We start from the raw sequence: 23,859 nt of genomic DNA on the forward strand, positions 1-23,859 counted from the left end.
AGCGAATTTCCACACTGTAAAAAAGCCAACTTACTGAAAGTTCTCCAAATAAACATAAAACAGTAAAATGAACTGAGAAATTTTTATTGGAAGTGTTCATGCATCATACTAAGTTGATTCAACAAATTCGTTACTGAAATGATGAAAACGTACAATGTTTTGTTGTTCAAACTAAATCGTTTTAGTTTTCATTGAAGTCCGCGTTTTTTGTTAGCGCGTGCGCAGTTTGAACCCTGAACGCATGCGCAGTTTGAGTCTCGGCGGTTAGGTCTCTGTCTGCAGCTGGTGGTGAGAAGCATAGACGGTTGAGAAGTCGGTAGCGAACTGCCTTCAGTTCAGCGTTTCTGCAGAATCACTGGTATGTATTAATAATTTTTATAATCGACTGTATGTTATTTGTCATATATGATGTTTTGTGCTCTTCCCAAACTGATGGCCTGATGTAATTCACCATCGCTGTTACAGGCCGCTGTTACATCACTACCAACTCTGACCAACTAACGTTAATACTGGAAGAGGCCAATGCTGATGTTATCCTGCCTATTCAATCCAGCGTTTCCAAAGAGTCACAGGTATGTATTAACGACACACTGATGGGAATATTGCTATTTGTGTTGTTTACTGTATCGCTTGTTTATACAAGGGGTTTGTTACCACCGGCGCTCTCTGGAAGACTACATTACCCATCACTGCCTAGAACTACAGCAAACTACGGCAGCTCAAATAGCTCAAAATACACAGCACGTTTAGTTGTTTTTTTCTCGTGGTGACTCTCCCTGCATTCCAAATGGCATAATGTTATGTATTTTAAAAATAATATTTTTTATTGTGAATAAAATTTTTATTTTAAACTAATTCATTAATGATTTAAGAAGTAGCCTAATTGATGTGCTATGTTAAACATTTTTGAAGTAGAAATCCGTTTTTAAGTTTAAAACACTGTTAATTACAATTACTAGGTTAGCTGAAAGAAATATTGTTAAAAAAAGGTACAAACTAAGACTTGACTTGGCCTTTAGGGACTTGAACATGTCTGGTATTTATCATTTTTATAATCAACTGTATGTTTTGTCATATCAAATGAGATGTTTGCTCATTATGTATTTACACTAGTTGAGGAGTTCAGAGAGAGATGGCCTGCCACCTGCACTTTTTCTAAAGGATGAGGTAAACCATTTAATAGCAACTGTCAATATTAATTATTATTTTAATTATTATTTCTAAAGATTATTATTAATTATTATTTCTTTAGAACATTTTAGGAATACTTATAGTAGTAAAACTTTGTGGTGATTCCAACTGACTCGTTTTTTACAGATCTCCATGGAGTTTTCGTGTATCTGTAATGTCGACCATGAGAATCTACTTTGAATGAACACATATAGAGAGGAAAATAGTAAGTAAATAACTTTATAATATCAGTTATCAATATCATAAATTTAATTATGACATCAGTCTGTTTTTCATGCAGTTGTCAATTGGGAAACTGTGCATGTTTTATTGACAAATTTTATGATTTTACATTTTACTTTTTTGATTCCACTGTATGTAAAAGAGCAATCTGTACATTCTTTAAAAAAAAATCTTTGTTATGGACCAAGTCATATGAATTTGGAATTACATGAGGAAGAGTAAAATATGACAAAATTATCATTTTTGGGTGTGCTGTATACATTTAACTCCCAAAGCAGATCCCTATGTTAAATTATTAAGAGTTAAGGTCATAGTGCATCTGCAGATTAAAATAAAAAAATATATATTTTTTTTTTCCTTTCTTTTCAGGTGAGTGACATTACCACACGTCAGAAAACAACAGATCTTGAGGGACTGCCACTTTTCCAGCATGAAAACTCTACAAGTTTACCCAGGATGCATCTGGTAAATTACCATTTTCATTTTCATTTCTTGGTCATTTTTTAATCTATTTATGTTTTACATGTATTCAGGTTATTTACACAACAACATAAATAATAATAATAATGTTGTTGTTATTATTTTTAAATTTACACTTCAATTAATACCCTATCTCATGAATTATTCTCCCAGGATACTGATCCTTTAGACCACGGCACCAAAGATGTAGAGATCGGAATCCTTACTGTGGCCGAAGATGCCGCTGTTACATCACTACCAACTCTGACCAACTAATACTGGAAGAGGCCATTGTTCTTGAGGACATTACAGATCTACCAGCAGTATACGCTTGTTCGGACTCATGAATGCACTGAATATGGATTATCCAAAAGAACTGAAGTATACTTTCAAAGTAATTCAGAAGATTTTCATGGATCTTGGAGGTGCCTTCTCTGCAAGACAAAGCCATTTTGCAAATGTCATGGGAAAATTTGTGTGACATTCCTTCACTGGACACTGGTTCTTTTATAGTTAATGACTAAAATAAATACTGCTCTGTCAATGTATTGATTAATGTTAAGTATTAATTGGTTTCAACCTTAGCTTTAAAGGGATAGTTCATCCAAAGATGAAAATTCTGTCATCATTTACTCACCCTCATGTTGTTCGAAACATGAATGAGTTTATTTCTTCTGCTGAACACAAAAGATGATATTGTGAAGAATGTTACTACCAAATATTTGATAGTAGCCATTGACTGCCGCAGTATTTTAAGGCTACTGTCAACTGTTTAGTTACCAGCATTCTTCAGAATATCTTCATTTTAATTTCAATTTCAATTTAAGGGTAAATCAATGATGACTGACTTTTCATTTTTGGGTGAACTGAACCTTCAGGCTGATGTTCTTTAACATGCATTGGTAAGTACCATGCATTGAGTTAACAAATTCAAGACTTGCTACGATAATGTCATTGTTGTGCATCAGACACAAACTGTTTAAATAAAAAAACTTATCTGACTCGTGTTATGGTCTGTCTCTTATTTAATTAAACTATTTAAATAATATATAATAAATCAATATAGGCCTATAAGATAATAGGCCCATTTGTGTTCAGCCAACTAAAAATACCTTGTTCTTTTATTCATTAGCTAAACATGACTATTTATGTTGAAGCAACTTATGATTTTAACGTAATCTTTTTAGTTGCGTGGACTTCAGTCCCTGTTTGTGGAGTTTACTCAAAAAAGAGCTTGCGATAAGTTGCCTTATTTTTTTAAGTTGACCCAACTTTTTTTTTTTACAGTGCAAAGCGAAATAAAATGGACCGAAAATTGCCTATTTAATATTATAGGTTGTATTTTTAAACAGTTTGAATATTTTGGAAGTTAAATATGAAAGGTTAATATGGAAATGTGTTTGAAATGTTTTGAATTGAAATATTCACAGCTTAAATATTCAACCATGCTGAATTTCAGCCCCTAAAAATGCAATCCCTAAAAATACAATGAATTAAAATGCAATCATGGTTAATGTAATGCATTTTTTTTTTTTTCATGTTGTGCAATTCAACAGGCTTTTTTGTTTCAAAAACATTTGGAATTATTTTACTTCCATAGTTGGAGCGTTGCTATTTTGAGGCAACTGAAATAAAAACAAAAACGATCTAAAGTCAATGGCGCAATATTTTTTTGTTATTTAAAGAGCGCGTAAGTAATAGCACAGCAGCACACAAACATGCCAAATATTAAAAATAAAAGGATTACAATGTAAAAGATTAATATTGTGTACATGTAAAAGATATGGTGGAATCCGGCTTGTCCCGTAGGTCTGCTTGCACGCTTTAACCTCGCGCACGAGCAGATCTGTTTCCTCTCTAGAGAACCGTTCAGTCTACCACTTGCAAATTCCGTCATGTAAATTAATAGCGAATCCACCATGGCCTGAGTGCAACTGGCTTTTAAAGGGAATGGGATATTACACTCTGTTTTTTTTGTACATTATGCCCAAAACACACCCATAGGGACAACCCTTTTAGACCATGCGCCGGGAGCGTCAACCATTTTTCCTGTCCTTAAACTAGCAAAAGTGGATTCGGACACGCCATAAGTGCACTTGCGCTGGGCGCTTTAGACCATGCGCTTAGATCGTTAAAATAGGGCCCTAAAATGGCAAAAGACTTTAAAAGTTTAATGAAACGGTCAAAAAAATGACATAAGTAATATAATGATACAATGTAAACCCTAAGAAGTTCAGACTACTCAAATGATTTGAGGAAAGTGATTCCCTCAGTCAGTTCAATTGAGTAATGGGGAAACTGACCGAATGTTGTCTTTTTATTGAATTAACTTAAATGTTTAAGTACAGATAAATTAAAAGGCAAACAGACTAAATTCAAACTTTTGAATTTATATTTTGTTGTTTACATGAATTAAATAATTTATAAATAAAGTTTTTTTTTTCACACCAACAGTATAGGGTTAGACAACATAGCTGAACCTCTGGAATACTGAAATAACGTCATATTAATATTTAATCAATAAAAAATTTAATTGCAATAGGCCTACATGCAGAAAATGTATTCAATTGATTAAAAAAATCTGCCATTTAAAAATGAAATTGACCATTTCAGAACAATTAAAAATCACACTATAATGAACTACAACAGACATGTTTGTCATCTAGGCTACTTTAACTTATCTTTCACCCTTTATAATTGACAAGAATTATCCTATGAGACAAGACATGTGACTATTAGAATTAAAGACATAAACAATAATGCATAGCTTACCTGCTATAAGTAATGAGCAAAAAAATAAGGATGTGTAAACCATCTTCAATAACAGCTCAAACAGTTTGTAAGCAAGAAACTCAACATTATGCAACAATATTGTAGTTGTGTACGTCTTTTCCATAGACGGCAAGAAAATAGTTTCACTTTTCTGATTGAAAAGAAAAAAGCAGCAGGCTAATACTTCGAGGGACTCAACTGTGCGCAAATTAAATAATTCGGAGCGGAATAAATTCCGCTGAAAACCGTTGTTTATTTCGTGACAAAGACCGCTCATTTAAATGATTACGGACCCTGTATTTTGGCAGACAATTCTTAGGTCAGAGTTACTCCATTCCGCGTAAGATTGGGATAGGCGTGTTTGAGAAGCGCTTTGCCTGAAATGCAGACAAGAGTTTGCAGCGAGGGTAATGAAACAAGTCAGGGCCTGCTTTAAGCAAGTGTTGCGCCCTATAACTTAGAATGTCTTGTTTGAACTCGTTGACTGTTGATGTTGCTGTAAATTCTGGAGCGCACAAACCGTTTATAATGATTACTAAACGAAGCATTGCGTGCACCTCACTACTTGATACAGTTCACAAAGACAGACCCACTACATACATAAAAAGAATAGCTCTGTATAGTTCATACATGACAAATTTCAGAAAAAGATAATAAATACATAATAGAATGAATAAAATACGAAAACATAAGAACTATACACTGTAGCGCGCAGTGTTGGGCAAGTTACTTAAAAAATGTAATTAGTTACAGTTACTAGTTACTTCTCACAAAAAGTAACTGAGTTAGTAACTGAGTTACATCATTACAAAAGTAACTAATTACCAGGAAAAGTAACTATTGCGTTACTTAAAAAAAAGTTAAATGAAAAATGGACACTAAATATAATAAATTATTATTATAAAATATTGTACACTAATTCACACTATTCTAATGTTAATTTGGTGTGGGACATTGTGAGAGACACCTATTACCTTAAATATTAAAATGTTATCTTTACTATAGAGGAACAACAAAACAATGGAAGGTTTAGAACTTTTAAAATGTACCAAAAATAAATAAACAGTAATAAAAAATATACATACACATACACTCTTTGTAGTGCAAATTAAAATGATAAAACTCACACACCTTTACAACTGTACAACATACTGTATAGCCTACTTGAAATATTTTCAAGGGGGGAGGGGGGGGGGGGGGGGGCGGGGTTATTTCTATAACCTACAGAGAACGTCACCATCAGAGGTTATTTAAGCCAAATTCTAGTCGTGTTTGCCGCACGTGTCGTGTTCACAACCGGTCAGATGTGTTCTGGGAACGTTCTTTGCAGGTTATTTTGGAGTTTTGTTTCATATGTAAACTAATTAAAACGTTGCAGATGATACCAATATGCTACAGATATTCAAATGCTGAAGTGTGTAATTTCTTTATAAACAAACTATATTATGCTCGAACACATTCGGTCTCTCTCGTGCACTTCCGAGCGCGCTCTCCAACATACACACCGGTCTCTCTCGCGCACTTTCGAGCTCGCTCTCAGACACATCGGTCTCTCTCGCGCACTTCCGAGCGTGCTCTACAACGGTCTCTCTCGCGCACTTTCGAGCTCGCTCACGGACACATCGGTCTCTCTCGCGCACTCTCCAACGGTCTCTCTCGCGCACTTTCAAGGGCGCTCGCGGCGTTTGACTCGCTTTTGTTCGCCTTGCTCTCGCCTTGACTCGCCATGACTGCCGCACATAATTAATTTTAAAGAGTAACGGACAACGCACCATATGGTAACGGTAACGGAGTTAATTTATTTAAAAAGTAATGCGTTACAGTATTAGTTACTGTCAAAAGTAACTGAGTTACAGTAACGCGTTATTAGTAACGCGTTACTGCCCAACACTGGTAGCGCGTCACACACTAATTTGCATAACACCGCCCGCGATATAGTGGGAGACCTCGAGTACCGTAATTATCACAGTATTCACACACACGGATTCCACCTCACTTCTCTCCAAAATGCTCACGTTTTAGCGCTCTTTTTTGGCGCTCTTATGCTACTCTTTAGTAATGCTTAATTGCTTAGGCCTATATTAGGCATTTTGCATGACAGAAAAAGTCCTGTCAAAAATAAAATACCAAATATTATAATCTCTATGGTAATATTGACTTCACATATTTGGATTGCCTCTTGCCTGTCATAACGTCACGAAGTCTCGTCAGAGTCGTAGTCATACAGCAATGCTATTTTTAGTTAATTGAAATAAGACTAGATGTTAAACTGTGGTAGAAATTGCATCCAAACGCCATCTTTCTGGAGCTGAAAAAAGGAAGAGGAGAATGGTTGAGGAAGAAAAACAAGCTCAAAGTAAATGTATGTTCTTCAGGCTTGTCCACAATTCAGAATTGAATTGAGAATGACTCCTTAATTCCAATTCCATTCTTGAATTTGAATTGAATTTGAATTGATGTCAAAAACAGGATCTAGAATTACAATTCGAATTTGAATTAAAGGAAGCAGAATTGCAATTCAACAAAAATTCAAAGAAATTCATATACATATTTTAAGTGAAGTGTTTAACAATGAAGCTTTACAGTATATGTCAGATATGATTGCATTATAAATTATATTAGTTTGTACAGATTACTTTTAAAAGGATATGTTTTCCCCTAGCAATGAATGTTAAAAGCACTAGTCACAGAACAAATAATTAAGTTTGATTTATTGTAATTGTAATTTTGTGGAACATGATGGAACATGACTCCATTTCCCAGAATGCTTTACTTTAACCAAATATTTAAAATGGTTGCTAAATAATTTGAGGTGGACATTTGTTTGAAAGCACAATTTGATGGGCAACACTGGACTTTTTAAGTTTCAGAAGTCCCTTACAACTTCACTCTGCACCTGTTGAGAGAATCTTTAGTGTTGCAGGAAAGATATTCAGACCAGAACGGTGCAGACTCAATGAAAAAACATTTGAGGAGCTATTGAGAATTAGATGCAACAGTGTTGCTCAGTAATTTTTTTTGCATTTGGAATAAATGATAACTGCATTTACAACAACTTTGTGTTTGTGTGATTACTTTGAAATGAAATGAAAATTACATTGGAACAAAACTAATTAAACAACATTGAGGGGGTAATTTATTTCAAGAATTTGATCAATATCTATTTTAGAACAAAATGTATGCAGGGTTGAGGAGTAAATAGTTACGTGAAATGAAATTTCTGTTATTAAATTACAAAATTAATGTAATTGTATTTAGTTGTATTACTGACGTAAAATGTTTAATTCAATTAGTTACTAATCAACTTAAAACGAAATTGCTTTGCATTGATAAAGTTGTCCAAATAAAGTAATCCAAACCACATCTATAATGGGTAACTAATAACAGTAAGCAATAACATTTCCAAAGTAACCTTCCTAACACTGAATGCATGCAAGACTCAATACATTCTTTCTCTTGTGTGACTGTGTGGAATTGCTTTGAATTGCCATGAATTTAATTCCACTTCCTGTCATTCCAATTCAAATTCAATTCAATGTCCTGTGGGGCGGAGTAAATTCAATTCAAATTCCAATTCATGAATTGAATGGAGGCCAATTCTGAAATTCTGAATTTTGCACAAGCCTGATGTTCTTCTGACTTCTATACATAGTGCGTTATTTGTTGCTTTATTATGAGTTTTAATAATAATAATAAATGTAACAATGCCCATGATCATAGACAGACAGACATGGAAAAATTGGGCCACATTCAGCGTGTTAAAGGGATACTCCACTTTAAAATGAAAATCCCTCATGTTGTTTCAAACCTGTATGAATTTCTTTCTTCTGCTGAACAGAAAGGAAGATATTTAGAAGAATGTCACTAACCAGACAGTTTCTGGTCTCATTGACTTCCATAGTAGGAAAAAATATATATGGAAGTCAATGAGACCACAATAAATGTCTGTATAGTTGTTATAGTTATAACCATTGACATTTCAGCACGTTTCTAAACATTAGGCCATTGTTCACTAAAATCAGCCAGACATTTGCAGTTTATTTTATACACGCTCCGAATCACTGGTTCGAAACAAATGATTCACAAACGTTTTGATGCTTTACGAAGCAGTTGGCGTTTCGAAAGCACCAATTTGAAAGGCTAGATGTTAGCAGAGCCGGATTATCCATAAGGGCACTTGGGCCAGTGCCCAGGGGCACCAACCATTCACAACCACTAGGGGGGCACCACATGACACAAGCTTTAAAAATATTTTTAGTAAATTGTTACATTATTAACTTGAAATTCTTGAAAGACCACACATAACTCGTTTATGAACACTAATTTAACAATAATAATAAATGATAAATAAATAAAGATTACATGACCACTATCACTTAACTACATTGAAGCTGCCCAAGCTGCATCTTCTTTCCAACGTGGTTCCGTTTCAGATATGTTAACATTGTGCGCTGTGATTGGTCAGGATCATCCGGGAACTTTAAGGGCATCCAGGCCTTATGTACAAAGAGTGATATATAAACATCTGATATGAAGCAGACACTAGCTGAAACATAATGCAATAATCAATAGGCAATCAAACACAATCAAACACACTTAAAAATTATAAGCACACTAAATTATATAAAAAGAGGGTATTAAATGCATAATAAAATAGCAATACTTGTTTTGTATTTGTCCATTCCTTTAATCTTTTAATTGAGTAAATATGTTAAAAATCGTTAAATCATATTTTAATCAACATAAACAGTAACATTGAATTTCTTGTAGAAGTTCCTCTGATGTTGCTGATGATCTGTATAAAGTCCTGTGTGTTCAGATCTGATGTTTCTGATGGTCAGAGATCCAGTTTGACTGTCCATCTGGAGTCTGTATTTGAATTTCACATTACTGTTATGAATATTAATGATCTGAGTGATGATCAGTGACTGGTGTCAGATCTGAAGACGGTAGATGATCTCTGTGTATTCTGACATGCTTTTCTGATCTACAAACACACACACACACACACATGGAGATTTTCAGTGTTTTTAACATTAATATATGATATTTCATCAGGTGACATTTCACACTGATATATTTTCTATTCTATAATAAGCATACTTTTCATTTTAGAACTATTACAAATTTTCAAAATTAAATTTAGGCTCTAAGTTGTAAAACTAATTTGCATAAAAATAGGGGGTTTTTTTTCTTTCTTTTTTCTTTCTTTTTTTCTTGTAAGGTAGTAATATAGTAATACTTGCCCTCTGTTTTTTCTCGGTTGCATTTCTTGCAGCAACAGTAAAACACACACGCAGAAATGAACAGCAGAAGCAGAAGCAGCGGCACCATCAGAGCACAAACTACTGTTGTAATGGGTATAAACTGAGCTGAAGTCTGTGTCGTTTCTGTAATAAAAAAAGAGAAAATGGTCAATCTTTTCAGTCAGACTTTAGACACAATATGAACTGCACAATTATAAAGAAAATATGTTGAAAATGTTGCTGCTGCCGTACCTACACGTGTGACAGAATATATATATATATGTGTGTGTGTGTGTGTGTGTGTGTATGTTTATATATATATATATATATATATATATATATATATATATATATATATATATATATATATATATATATATACTGTATATATATATTATTGATTAAGTATCTGAAGATTTTTAATAACTGCAGATTCTTCATCTATAATAAATAAAAGATATATGAAAAAAATATACACAGATGTGGCACAATAATTTCAACAAGATACTAAAAAAGATAATTGGATGATAATGTTATTTTCAAAGTTATATTGTTTTGTAAAGTTTGGTGAATGTTTCTACCAGAAAAACCCAATAGTAACACAAGGAGGCGAGTTTCCTGATGCATTTCATATTCTCACTTTCTAAAACACTATCACATTAAAATAATTCAATTATTTTTTTATTAAACAATTAATATACAACATAAAATAACATAATTTATTTTGTAGTTCTCTATAACCAATAAATAATATTGATCATCCTATTTTACTGTCTCTGCCGAACATTAAACACATACTTCAGAGAAAAAGTTCAATATTATTCACTTTACTCACCGTATACATCAACACTGAATCTATTAAATGAAGTTCCTCTGGTGGTGAGGATTCGCATTTTATAAAGTCCAGTGTGTTTAGATCTGATGTTTCTGATTGTCAGAGATCCAGTTTGATTGTCCATTTGGAGTCTTTTCTCAAATATCATATCAGTGTCATATATATAGATGTTCTGTCTGTGAATTTCAGCAATACGAGTCTCTTTATCTCCAAACGTCCACAGTATCTGATCATCTCTCTGTATTTTAATATCAGAGTTTAGAGTGACAGAATCTCCTTCCATCACTGACACTGACTTCATTTCATCTGCCTCAACTCCAAACACACCTAAACAAGATATAAAAAATATATAATTATCAGACAGAGACTTTATATAATATAATTTCCTGTTTAATCATGTACTTCTAAAAGGTAAAACATTTTTTTTTTCTTGTGAAATTGCATTTAAATAAATGCTCTACATTTTCTGATTAAAAGTGTTAAGAGTGTCTCACCGCTCAGAACAAACAGGATCAGAACACACAGATGAGAAGACATTGTGACAGAAACAAACGTCCAGCCGAGAGTCTCTTCAGACACAGAAGAGCAACTTCCTGATTAAAAAGTTATATTTCTTAAGTATAGATTGCTAAATCAAAAGCCAACTGGATTTGTTCTCTATCTGGGCTTTGCTGACTAAGTTCAATGTATTCTTCAACTTCCTCTTAATATTTCAGTAACTCCCACGGTGTATCTCATGAACAAATGTTTCATCACAATGATGAATGTCTTTTTAAACGATTTGAATAAGTGATTGAAATACTGATTGGCTGAACATTAAATAACATTCAATTAAATAGTTATATATATTAAAAAAAACACGAGAAATCAAAGGTTTATTGATTTAATTTTGTGTCTATGACAGTTTTAGGACAATTATAGTAGATTCATCTATAGGCACCATATTACCTGCATTTCAGGTAATCAAATGCATTTTACATTTTAATGTTAATTCATTCATCTTAAACACCTTGTTAAACTGCATGATGGTTTTGGTGAAATCAGTGTTGAATGAGGAATGACTGGTGTCAGATCTGAGATGATCTCTGTTTTCTGACAAGACTTCTCATCTAAAAACTTGACATCAGATGCTGCTTTCTGGCATTTCACACATATTTTAGATTATATAATGAGCATATTTTTCATTTCAAAATTATTCAAATAGTTAATTCAATTTTGGCTCTTAATTTAAAAAAATGTTTTGCATATAAGAGTTATTTTAATGTCCTGTCACATGCAGAAATGAGCAGCGGCACACAAACAGCTGTTATAATGAAATATGAATCCTGTAACATTTCTGTAATTTAGAGAATACACCAGTGAACATCTGGACTCTGATGATCTTCATGATGATGATGATGATGATGATGAAGAGTCTGAATAGTTATTTTAGCATCAGAGTTAGAGTGACAGAATCTCCATCACTGACACTGACTTCATTTCATCTGCATCACAAAACACACATGAAGAATATATAAAAGTTTCCCACACACATAATTATGTTATTTATACAGAGATGATCTATTAAACAAAATCTGTCAGTAAACATTCCACATATACTAATAAACAGTGTAGAAGTGATTTCTATTTACTCACGGCACAGGCCGAACAGGAACAGAACACACAGATGAGAGGAAATCATTCTGACTTTACTCAACTCCAACAGAACACTCTGTTATGACAGAGCAGTGATGGATTTTTAATGAATAAAATAGTAAACTGTATATCAAACTAATCATAATTCTAACATCTAACCTTACTTTTTAGGCCTAACATTCTAACACTTTGAACCAAATGTACTGAAATGCTCTGTTCTTTGCCTATTATGTAAAATTCTGAAGTGCTGACGATGACAAAATAAAAAATATACTGTCTGTATTATGTCATGATATATTGAGTAATAAACTTAACTCTTAACCCTTTACAATGATATTTTTGCTTATGCCAGTGACAGAGGGTAAAGAGGTGGGGGCTTGCTTTACCAATTGAACCAATCATATTGATGGAAGGTTTTGTGAGTTAAGTCATGAGTTAGTCACAATGATTTTATTTGTTGTGTCTGTCTTTATCCTATAAAACCTGTTGTGTTCTTGTTTGCTGGTGGGATTCTCTCTGAAATTTGTCTGAGATCCTATGGGCGTGCTTCTTCTTGGGAGATTCTCTGAGAATAGCTCGAGTACTCTCCAGGCCGTGATTAAAGCATTTAAAGGACATTTGCTGAAATCTGTCTGGTTATTATGGCTGTGCAGCAAGTTAGTTAGGGAACAAGTGAGAGATAGGGGACGTCGATTGTAGACGAGACCCAGATATACTAAACGTCGACTGTAGACGTTAGGGGACGTCGATTGTAGCTGAGACCCAGATATACTAAACGTCGACTGTAGACGTTAGGAGACGTCGATTGTAGTCGAGACCCAGAAAGACTAAACGTCGACTGTAGACAATCAGGGGCGTTGATTGTAGACGAGACACAGGTAGACTGAACGTCGACTGTAGACGTCTGGGGACGTCGATTGTAGATGAGACACAGGCAGACTTAGGTCAGGTACGAAATAGAGAAAAATCTACCACAGAAGTTATATGTGGTTGAGAAAACAAACCACACATTTTACACTCACACAGTCGTGCTTAACTTCACATCTACACAACAGAATAAAACACATACACTGAGCTCGGAGAGCAAGTCTGGACGTCCAAAAAACAGTTGAAAAATTAATCAATGAATATGATTAGCTTTTGTTGAAGCCTTGTTGAAATCTACTGAAAACTTGTCACATCCACTAATTAGTTTCCACCAGCAGAGGTCAGTATCACAACAGTAATGAAACTATTGTGATACTGACCTCTGCTGGTGGAAATCATATTCATTGCTTAATTTCAGGTCTTTATTACTCTTCCCTCCAATGTAAGATGGGGAAAATCACAACAATGTAATCAGTACACAGATAATGTTTCAGAATAAGAGTTTATTTCCTGTCAAATAAATAAACACCCCTTATAGGCTATATGAAAAAAAAGTACAAAATAACACAGAGCTGCTAATGTGAATATTAATTAAATTAGTTGTCAGAAGACGCATAAAAAAATTACAAGAGTAGCTTTTTTCAAAACATAACAGTACTGCATTTATTACTTAATATAATTAGTAAAGCACTTCTTCAAGAGATTCAGATTTAGCAAAAACTTCATTAAAACTCTTACAATTTGAAAAACAGACATTTTTATAATTTTGTCACATTCATATATCCGTCTTGGATTGAAGCATTCAGTAAGTAGTGAATATAAATTCATATCAATGACAGGACTGATTTGACCATTATAACCAGTCAAACCCATTAGCACATGGATTCCTCAAACAGTCAGCAGGAGCGATTAGCACAATGATTAAACACATTCAACACTGAATTCACTGGGTCTACTTTGACGTATTTATGGCATGGTTTCTGAGTGAAATCTCACTTGTTTTGACAAATGCATTTAATAAGGTTAGTCAAATCAACCAAATGTTGACTGACACAAAAAGACTGTAGTATATAATGTATTTTTATTGAGATATTGCTGGGATGTTAAACTTTTCTCATGTGCTTTTTAATTATCTGAATTTTTCTTATACTCTTTCCCATTTCTCATTTTCAAAAAAATCCACATCCTGTGAAACCTAAATCTTCAACCACACTGTCAAGTTATTAGAGAAACAACAGAATCCAGTCTTATACTGGAAACAATGAAGTTTCCATGAATCAACTTACATACATGTCATTGAAGATGACACTGTGTTCACGGTCAACCTCTATATCTGGGTTTACTTTGGCATAAAGATTAAAGAGACAAACATAATCAGTGCAGAGAGAATATTTAATAATGTTTGTTCAGTAGACAAGACAAGCCTGCTCCGCCACTTTTACAGCTTAAAAAAAATCAAGTACACAAGAATAAACCTGCTCGATGCAAACAAGGTAACAAGGCAGCCATCATCTTCAGTGCATTACTAAAATTATACACTTAAACAATCTGAATAAAGCTAAAACTCAAATCATCAGTCACATTAATTCACCTGAACTGGGTTTGTCACATTAAAATGACTCCTAAACTGGAGATATTTATTCAGATGTTAATGGCGTTAAACATTTTCTCAAGAGCTTCATCTGGTGTCCATAAATGATCACATTTTACAGACATAAATAATACTTAATAAGACAGCCATCGCATTTTTTTTTTTTTTAAATAGTGCACTATTTACTGTGATTTACATTACGACACCTTTCTTCAGAAAAATAAAAACTTCATATGAGATTATCATCTTGAACTGATAATTTGCAAATACTGTTAGGCAGAAAAAATAATTTAAAAAAATAATAAGGATCTTGTCTTTAGTATAGAGTAGGGGTTTTAAAATTATTCAGTCAAAGGCCATTTTTTAAAAAAAGTTATGCTTTTTGTCCCACAGACAGTTATGGTTACATGAGCAGAAGCTAACCGAACAATGCTAACCAGCCAAACCTTTTACAACATTAATTCCAGTACATTTCGGCAGAGGGCGCCACTAACACACGCACAGCACTGAACACATTTAGCCTCATTTTACATTTAGTCCCTGAAAATCCCTGAAATAAATGACATATCCTTTTATCGGTTGTGTTCTACAGACATGTGGTCTTAATAAAGAATAAATTATTTTAGAAAATGCTTGAAAATGAAATGCTATAATTCAGTCTCTGTAGCAAACAGAGCTAATCAGTGCATTTAACTTTAACTTTAACTTTGAGGTTTTGAGCTTTGCTACATACTGACATAAACCCTCAACATGATATGTCCAGTAATAAAGGGATCTGTATGATACAGTCTGAATGATCATCTTCTTAAAGCGACTTCTGAATACACCGTCTGATCCCGTCCATCAGCCTCCTGTAATGAAATGCACTTTAATGATTTCATTACTCAATTCACAAAAGAAAACAAGCAAGCACATTATGAACGGTTATACAGATTATTTTAAAATTGTGTATGATGTGTGAATGTTTATACAACATCATGCATGTAAAAACAAGTAGACAAACAAATAAACTGTACTATCTTAGCAAGCTTTCATAAGAGATTTAGTGCATAGAATATCTTACCGTATCCGGAAATCTGTGTTTAATGAATGTTGCATCAGTATATTCAACTTCTTCTTCATTAGTCTGAGCTGTTTCCAAAAACATTTATTTTAGCCTATTGAAATGGTGGTTACAGGCTTTGTTGGCATTTCTGTGAATTACTTTTTCAATAAAATATTAATTTTCTGTTGTGTAATACTTGCCTTCTTGTTTTGCTTGTGTGTATTTCCTGCGGCGACAGAAGAACAACACGACTAAAACTGTGAAGACCAGCAGCAACAACAGCAACAGCGATACAAGGAGAACTGGAGTTTGGCTGGATTCTGTAATGATAAAACACACACAGTCATTAATCTACTGTAAGAGTCTCAACAAAGATGAAAACAGCAGATCTGATGGGAAACATATCTTAGTGAATGCAACTAGGAGTTATTTTGATAATCAGTTAATCTGTACATTATTTGTAATTAACAGGATAAAAATTATTTTCTGTAATGAAAAAAATTAATAATTACAAATCTTGCTCAATGTTCTCCTCCAAATTAAATATACACAATTTCCCAGCTAACAAATTTATGGTACAAACATTGTGTAAACAGTGATTTACAATGTTTCTGAAATGTTAAAATATCCATGTTTTCTTGCAGTGATTAGAATGATATTTAAAAGGTTACATAATGTTAGTACAGCATTCTCCTAACCGTATTGTTACTCACAATATTATAATCTCTGAATGTTAATTGTAATATTCCAAGAAGGTCAACATTAACATTGATCGAGTATAAAATGGATGCTTCGAAAATATTCTCAAAACGTTCTCAAATATTCTCAAAATATTCACAATATATCAAATATTAATAATGTTATACGAACTTTCTATAAATGTTATTTAAATAATGTTTTATCTTAACATTCACATAAACTTTCCAAATTTTAGTGAAAGAGAAGTTGTGGGAACTTTGTTAGCTGGGATGCTATACATTATGTGCTTTAAAAATGCTTACTTTATAAATCAAAAGAGCAAATTCTCGTCTGTTTGATGAACACACTCAACCATCTATCAATACTCACTCGCTGTATCAGGCTTTCTACAAAATGAAAATTATACTCAAATGAATTGATATAATTAATAGATAAGAACATAACCTTCAAAGGATGTTCTGGGAAACCCTCTCAAATGGATTAAACAGCACATGCATGTAAAATGCTCAAATGTGTGTGAGAACACACATCTATAAAACATTTGAGAGATAAACCAGCATGACATTATAACAAGTCCTATTATAAACACTAAATTTAAATCTAAAATGATGCACAATGAATGTGTCCAGTGTGAAAATCCCCTAATACCAACGTACCTTCACATGGTTGACAGAGTTGCATGATGTTGTCCAGATGTGTGGTCTGGTTTCTGATGGGATTGTTGATCACACAGCTGTAAGTGTTGTTATCCTGATATTCCACCTCCAGAGGTAGAGAGAGACTGATGCTGAGATCAGACACACTGATGCTGGACAATACACTGATTCCTTTGTACCAGGAGAGAGTCACATCACTCACATTCAACACTGAACACACCAGTGAACAATTAGATGATGATGAAGATGATGAAGAGTCTCTGATAATGACAGGAACTGTCAGCATTCCTTAAAAAAGACATGAAGAAAAACATCTTTCAGGAACAAGCAATTACTGATATTGACGTGTGTAAAGATCTTCAATCATCATTAGATCAATAATAAATAAAAGTGTAGAGTTACATTTGATTTAAAATTAAAACCCTTTAACTTATTCAGTTTACTCACCATAGACAGCAATATTGAAACTCCTGTGTTTGACCCCTTCATTGATGACCTGTAGTTTATAAAGTCCAGAGTGTAATGTGTTGATGTTTGTGATGGTCAGAGATCCTGTCTTCTCATCTATCTGTAATCTGCCTCTGAATCTCTCATTATTACCACTATCATATATAGAGATGATCTGTTTATAGATTTCAGCAATACGAGTTTCTGAATTTTGAAGTCTAAATATCCACAGTATCAGATCATCTCTCTGTATTTCAGTAACACCAGTGTGTAAAGTGACAGTATCTCCCTCCAGCACTGATATCGTCTCAGTTTCACCTGCATAAACACCAGACACACCTGCAAAACAGTCAGCACAACATAATCACAGATTATCACCTCAGATATCTTATTTATTTGAAGACAGAAAACTAAACTCCATTATAAATTCTTAAACCGAACACAGACAAAAGCCAAAAGTGATTTGTCTACACTATGCGGCGCGGAACGACAAATCCCTGCCAATAAACTGATGTTCTATTTCTGACACACTCTGAGCAATTTCGCTATTTCTGACACAGAGAACAAATAGATAGGCTATGCAACGATCGCTTGTCGCATTCAGTGTAGACAGCCTTTAGCTGTTGCGTGTAGACACGGTTAAACAACACGAAAGGTAGAGCAAACTTCATTCTAAAATGACTGGTTTAACAACGAGTGGCACCAGACTGAAATAAGATCACTTAATGGGACAGTTCAACCAAAAAGAATAATTCTGCCATCATTTATTCACTCTCATGTCGTTCCAAACCTGTATGATTGACTTTCATCAAAGCAAAAAATAAGTTATTCTGTTTTCTTTGTCAATAGTTAAATGTAAGCCAATGCTGTTTAGATCCCAACGTTCTTGTTCCGCAGAAGAACATCATTACGTGAACAACATGAATAAATGATTACGGAATTTCCCTATATTATCTTACTTCCCTATATCAGACTTTATAGGCCTACTTACCATTTACAGTTGGTGGGCTTGATATTTGCATCAAATCAGGGTTCGGCAAGGGAAGTTGCTGCTGTGTCAGCATTACATCTGCAAAAGTTTTAAATGTTGAATGAAACTGACAAAAAATAATAATATATCTAATAATATATAAATAATATTAACAAGAAAATATTTTTCCATTTAAAATAACTTGAAATGTTTGTTTAAACATTTACATTTATTCATTTTACAAACGTTACGTTTATATCCAAAGCAACTTCATTAATTCAATAAAAACATTTTATCAGTTCAACTGAAATATTGATAATAACCATTTGATGTTAGACCTACATTAGAAATCAATCCCCTATTGTTGACCCGAACATGTATATTCTGTCATGATTACACTCTCGTTGTTAAATATTTATTCTCTTTGGTGTTGTATCACTTTTGCTCAATGTAAAAAAGCAGGAAACTACAAAAGCCTAGCCTATACCTTCTTTTGTGTTCCACACACAGGTCATAAAGCAAATGATTAAAATGTACATTTTTTGGGTAAAACCACTTGTGATCAAGTGATCAAATATCCCAAGTTCTCTCTCTCTCTCTCTCTCTCTCTCGCTCTCTCTCTCTCTATATATATATATATATATATATATATATATATATATACATAATTATTATTATTATTTCTAAATATTGTAAATTACACTTGATAATATATGGAAGTAAGATTCCATTGTGTCATTAAAGGCATTTTTTTTGTGTGAACTGGTCCTTTAACATTTCAGGGTCAAAGTTCTTCTTTCAAATCATAATTCAGTTAAGATGAGGAACTTTTAATTCACACTGCATTATTTTAACAAAGAGGCTACACAACACAGTGTCCCAAAGCATTGTTTGCACGGTATAAGTAGGCTACTACAAGAATTGAAGCCATACAAATATAACTTACCACACAAAAGCCAAAGACAAAAACAGACAAATTGATGAACCATCATATTTGTTAATATTCCAAGCAGTCTGGAAGCATGAAACACATCATGTCTGAAAACAATCTAGGTCTGAAAACCACGCAGAAAAAAAAAAAATCTACATCAAAAGGCGCTGTCTCTCTGACGCGAAGCCATTCTCAAATGATTGTGGGCTTATAGTGCAACTGACCGTTTGATGAGTGAATCTCCTCCTCTTTGTGAGCCGGTGTTATACACCAAATAATAAAATACATTAAACTATTCGACTGAATTGGGATACATTTACTGAGTAGTTTTAAACTGCCATATGCTTTTAAATAATTGTCTAGTTTCAGTCCGAAAAATAATTAGGCTAAATAGCCTACCACAGAAAGACTGTTCTGCCTTCGCTTTTATTATTTTGATCATGTAGCCTAATGCGTTTAAGTGCCCATAAATACACTTGCTTATACGAAATCAACATTTGCTTTTTCTTGTATTTTTTTTAGAGTCCTACGTTTTATTCCAGTGTTTCTGCGGAAAGCAGCGTTCTGAAACATCATGTAAATTCGAACACGTTTTCTTACGCCGTTTGAAACGTTCGATGGAGCGTTTTTAACATTAAGGTTTACAGGTGCGTATGTGTCTGGAGGAATACGTGTATCGTGTGCGTATAAACGCGTTAAGATGAAATATCAAAGAGTTTCATATGTAGGCTACATCAAGGTAAATATCACTACATTTTTTCATGAAGTAAATAACAGAATTATGTAGGATGTAAACAGAATATTTTTTGTGTGGCCATTTTTTTTTTAAAGAGATAGAGAGTGAGAGAGTGTGAGTGAGTATTATTGTGCGTGTGTGTAGGCTACATAAAAGACCACCTGTGTGAAAGTACCTTAAAGCTAACAAACCACAAAATGCAATTAAACACATTTACTTTTACACAATTGTTCTCGCTTCACACTTTCAAGGCATTGTTTTCTCACTTGAGGAGGTGGCAGTTGTCGAAGAGTATAGCTTTACTTCTCTTTGCTATAATCATGACATCTGGTTTAAATACATTCATGAGACCTCAGGAGGTGTCTAATGTTCCTCCTGGGCCGTAGAGATAGAAGAAGATGTAAAGTCAATCAATAAATAAGTATGGGGAGCAAGAGTCCAGATGACAAACATTGCTTTAAATTTCCTTAAGCATTTTTGTGTTGTAACCTTTTTTAAAGTTTTTTTTTTAAAAAAAGGTGTATACCTGTTAGATGAATTTAAACAGATACCAGTAATTTTGGAAGAAATTACACAGTTTCAGTTAGTTCTGCATCAAGGTTGATCATCTTGACCTGCAAAACTGATTTGGCTCCAGGCGGTAAAGTGCTGTATTTTACCTCACAACATTAGTTTGCTGTAAGGCTGTTTACTCTGTTGAAGTTTATGGACAAGCCGCCCTTAAACTAAACCCAGCAACGCACCCACACACACGTAAGCGCTTACAGCACACCTACCACAATAATAGCCTTCAGCCAATAGCCTGCATAGACCACAGCACATCTCGCTTTGACTCAGAAGAAACCCAACTGGAAAGTGTGTCAAGGTGCATGAAGAACATCTTTATTCTTTGCAAAAAAAACAACAACAAAAACAAAAACAAAACTGAGGTTCTGAGCAGAATTGGACAAATGCAACAGCAAACACAATTAAATAAAAAAACATCCAACTTTCCAAATGGGCCACATACTTTGCATATGAGCTCAGCACTGCGCTTTGCATGTGCATTTAGGTACTTGCGGTTTTGCCTATGTAAAACATGCTTTTTTATGTGTCGCAGCCATGTGAAAGATCTTAGTTACAAAACTTAGTTCTAACTTTATAGCAGATTATAGAGAGTATTGTAGAAGTCATTTAACCTACAAAAATTAATTGAAGAATTAATAGTATAGCTGATTATTATTTGTTAGTTAAATATTAAAAATGATCACACAGTTCAAATTGAATACTACAGCAAGGATTAATACATTATTGCTGAATTAAGAGAAAAGCATCTTAATACCAGTAACTGGCTCCATGCTGGTATAAACAAATACAATTGTGTCCACATCACTACAAATACACAATTGTTTACAGTAAAATTTGCTGTGTCTAATGCCGAACTCCTAAATCATCCACGTGTTGGCTGTTTCCCTCAGCTCTAGCATAATAACCCTGTGGGTTTATTGCATACAGGCCAAAATCTGCTGAAAAATCATCTTTCAGCCATGCAAGTCTTCTAACACAAGTTCTCATCTGATAAAACAAGACAACAAACTCTCATGGTCTGGAATAACATGTTTCCTGCATGTCATGCAGTTTTTAAGGTCGGCACGATGTACGTCATCAAGGTTTTTATCTGAAGGAGACGAGGAGGCAGGCCCGAGGCATGACAACGAGACGCAGTGTCTCATTCCTCTTCTCAGGGAACCATGGTTACATCCGTAACCTGAGACATTCCCTTTAGAATGGGAACTCTACACTGTAACTGAGATGACACTATGAGGAAGAAATGACCACTCTGCCATGCTGAAGAACTGCCTGCCATAGTTGTGTCTATGCACTAACACAATAAGCATAGCAAAAATGACTCAACTTACCTGCTGGAATCAAAAGCGACCATCATTTAGGCGCACCGTAGGAAACACAGAACTCTCATGTGGCAAAATAACCTTCGGCCATATACCTGCTCTGAAATAACGAAAGCCCCAGCCTTATTCAACCTTCCTCCGTTCCTTGTTTCAGGGCTTGGGGTCATCAAAGGTAAATTAAGTAGGGGAAGATAAATGCCCTACATACTCCATTCACCCAACATCAAGATACAGGCTATTTTGTTTCTCAACCCAGGAATAAGATCATTTATGGTATCAAGGCGGGAGCAAGAGAGAATCTTAGCCGAAAAAAAAAAAACATGCTGGCTAAAAATGAATCTGCCATCCAAAGGCACAAGAAGACACATTTTTTCTTATTTCATGGATCTCGCCCGTTCTCCTCCACTTGTTACCAATGCTTTTCTGCCTCCACAATGCGCACGCAAATACTTTGACGAAACTTTGCCACCTACTCCCAAATGGTCAATTCCATAAAAAAAGCAATTTTGATTGTTCAATTGTCAATTTAGATTTTTATGCCAACTTTAATATAGCATCAACAGTGATGTAAGATAGAAGTCTTTCTCGCTATTTCTGTATATTCATATTTTTTTCTGTAAACATACACTTTAATGCAAAAAGTTTTGGGATGTAAGTCTTTACATGCACATGAACTTTAATGACATCCCATTCTTAATCCATAGGGTTTAATGTGGAGTTGGCCCACCCTTTGGAGCTATAACAGCTTCAACTCTCCTGGGAAGGCTTTCCACAAGTTTTAGGAGTGTATTTATGGGGATTTTTGACCATTCTTCTAGAAGTAGCCTACATATGTGAGGTCAGGCACTGATGTTGGACGAGAAGGCCCGGCTCGCAGTCTCCACTCTAATTCATCCCAAAAGTGTTCTATCGGGTTGAGGTCTGGACTCTGTGCGGGCCAGTCAAGCTCCTCCACACCAAACTCGCTCTTCCATGTCTTTATGGACCTTGCTTTGTGCACTGGTCTGCAGTCATGTTGGAACAGCAAGGGTCCATCCCCAAACTGTTCCCACAAGGTTACGAGCATGAAATTGTCCAAAATGTCTTGGTATGCTGAAGCATTAAGAGTTCCTTTCACTGGAACTAAGGGGTCAAGCCCAACCCCTGAAAAACAACCCCACACCAAACTCCCCCCTCCACCAAACTTTACACTTGACACAATGCAGTCAGGCAAGTACCGTTCGCCTGGCAACCCCCAAACCCAGACTCGTCAATCAGATTGCCAGACAGAGAAGCGTGATTCATCTCTCCAGAGAACACGTCTCCACTGCTCTAGAGTCAAGTGTCGGTGTGCTTTACACCACTGCATCACTCTTTGCTTTGCATTGCACTTGGTGGTGTACAGCTGGTGCACAGCTGCTCGGCCATGGAAACCCATGAAGCTCTCTATGCACTCTTGTTCAGCTAATCTGAAGGCCACACAAAGATTGGAGGTCTGTAGCTAGTGACTGCAGAAGGTTGGCGACTTCTGCGCACGGTGCGCCTCAACATGCACTGACCCTGCTCTGTGATTTTACGTGGTCTACCACTCCGTGGCAGAGTTGCTGTTGTTCCCAATTGCTTCCACTTTGTTATAATACCACTGATAGTTGACCGTGAAATATTTAGTAGTGAGAAAATTTCACAAAT

At 34.7% G+C, this 23,859-nt stretch overlaps 2 protein-coding genes and 1 long non-coding RNA gene across 3 annotated transcripts; 1 reads left to right on the forward strand and 2 right to left on the reverse strand.

The window, feature by feature from the left end:
• The first annotated feature begins 471 nt into the window (after positions 1 to 471).
• On the forward strand, positions 472 to 1,852 carry LOC311085708. Its single transcript, XR_014606913.1, has 4 exons — positions 472 to 572; positions 1,114 to 1,167; positions 1,318 to 1,396; positions 1,783 to 1,852. It is a non-coding gene; the product is annotated as an uncharacterized lncRNA (long non-coding RNA).
• Positions 1,853 to 9,020: 7,168 nt separating this feature from the next.
• Positions 9,021 to 11,306, reverse strand: LOC311085691 (uncharacterized protein). The gene is made up of 4 exons (XM_084118276.1): positions 11,220 to 11,306; positions 10,726 to 11,052; positions 9,891 to 10,034; positions 9,021 to 9,631 (listed from the first exon to the last, which is right to left on the reverse strand). The coding sequence occupies exons 1-4, from the start codon at positions 11,260 to 11,262 to the stop codon at positions 9,579 to 9,581; spliced, it is 567 nt and encodes a 188-aa protein (XP_083974402.1). The 5' UTR covers positions 11,263 to 11,306; the 3' UTR covers positions 9,021 to 9,578.
• Positions 11,307 to 14,399: 3,093 nt separating this feature from the next.
• LOC311085656 (SLAM family member 9-like) lies at positions 14,400 to 19,784 on the reverse strand. The gene is made up of 7 exons (XM_084118221.1): positions 19,582 to 19,784; positions 18,657 to 18,734; positions 17,666 to 18,004; positions 17,219 to 17,506; positions 16,064 to 16,183; positions 15,882 to 15,949; positions 14,400 to 15,669 (listed from the first exon to the last, which is right to left on the reverse strand). Exons 1-7 carry the CDS (start codon positions 19,625 to 19,627, stop codon positions 15,616 to 15,618), a joined length of 993 nt encoding a protein of 330 aa, XP_083974347.1. The 5' UTR covers positions 19,628 to 19,784; the 3' UTR covers positions 14,400 to 15,615.
• Positions 19,785 to 23,859: the final 4,075 nt, after the last annotated feature.

This window comes from Abramis brama, assembly GCF_963993115.1.
Source record: "Abramis brama genome assembly, chromosome: 6".
Taxonomy (NCBI): domain Eukaryota; kingdom Metazoa; phylum Chordata; class Actinopteri; order Cypriniformes; family Leuciscidae; genus Abramis; species Abramis brama.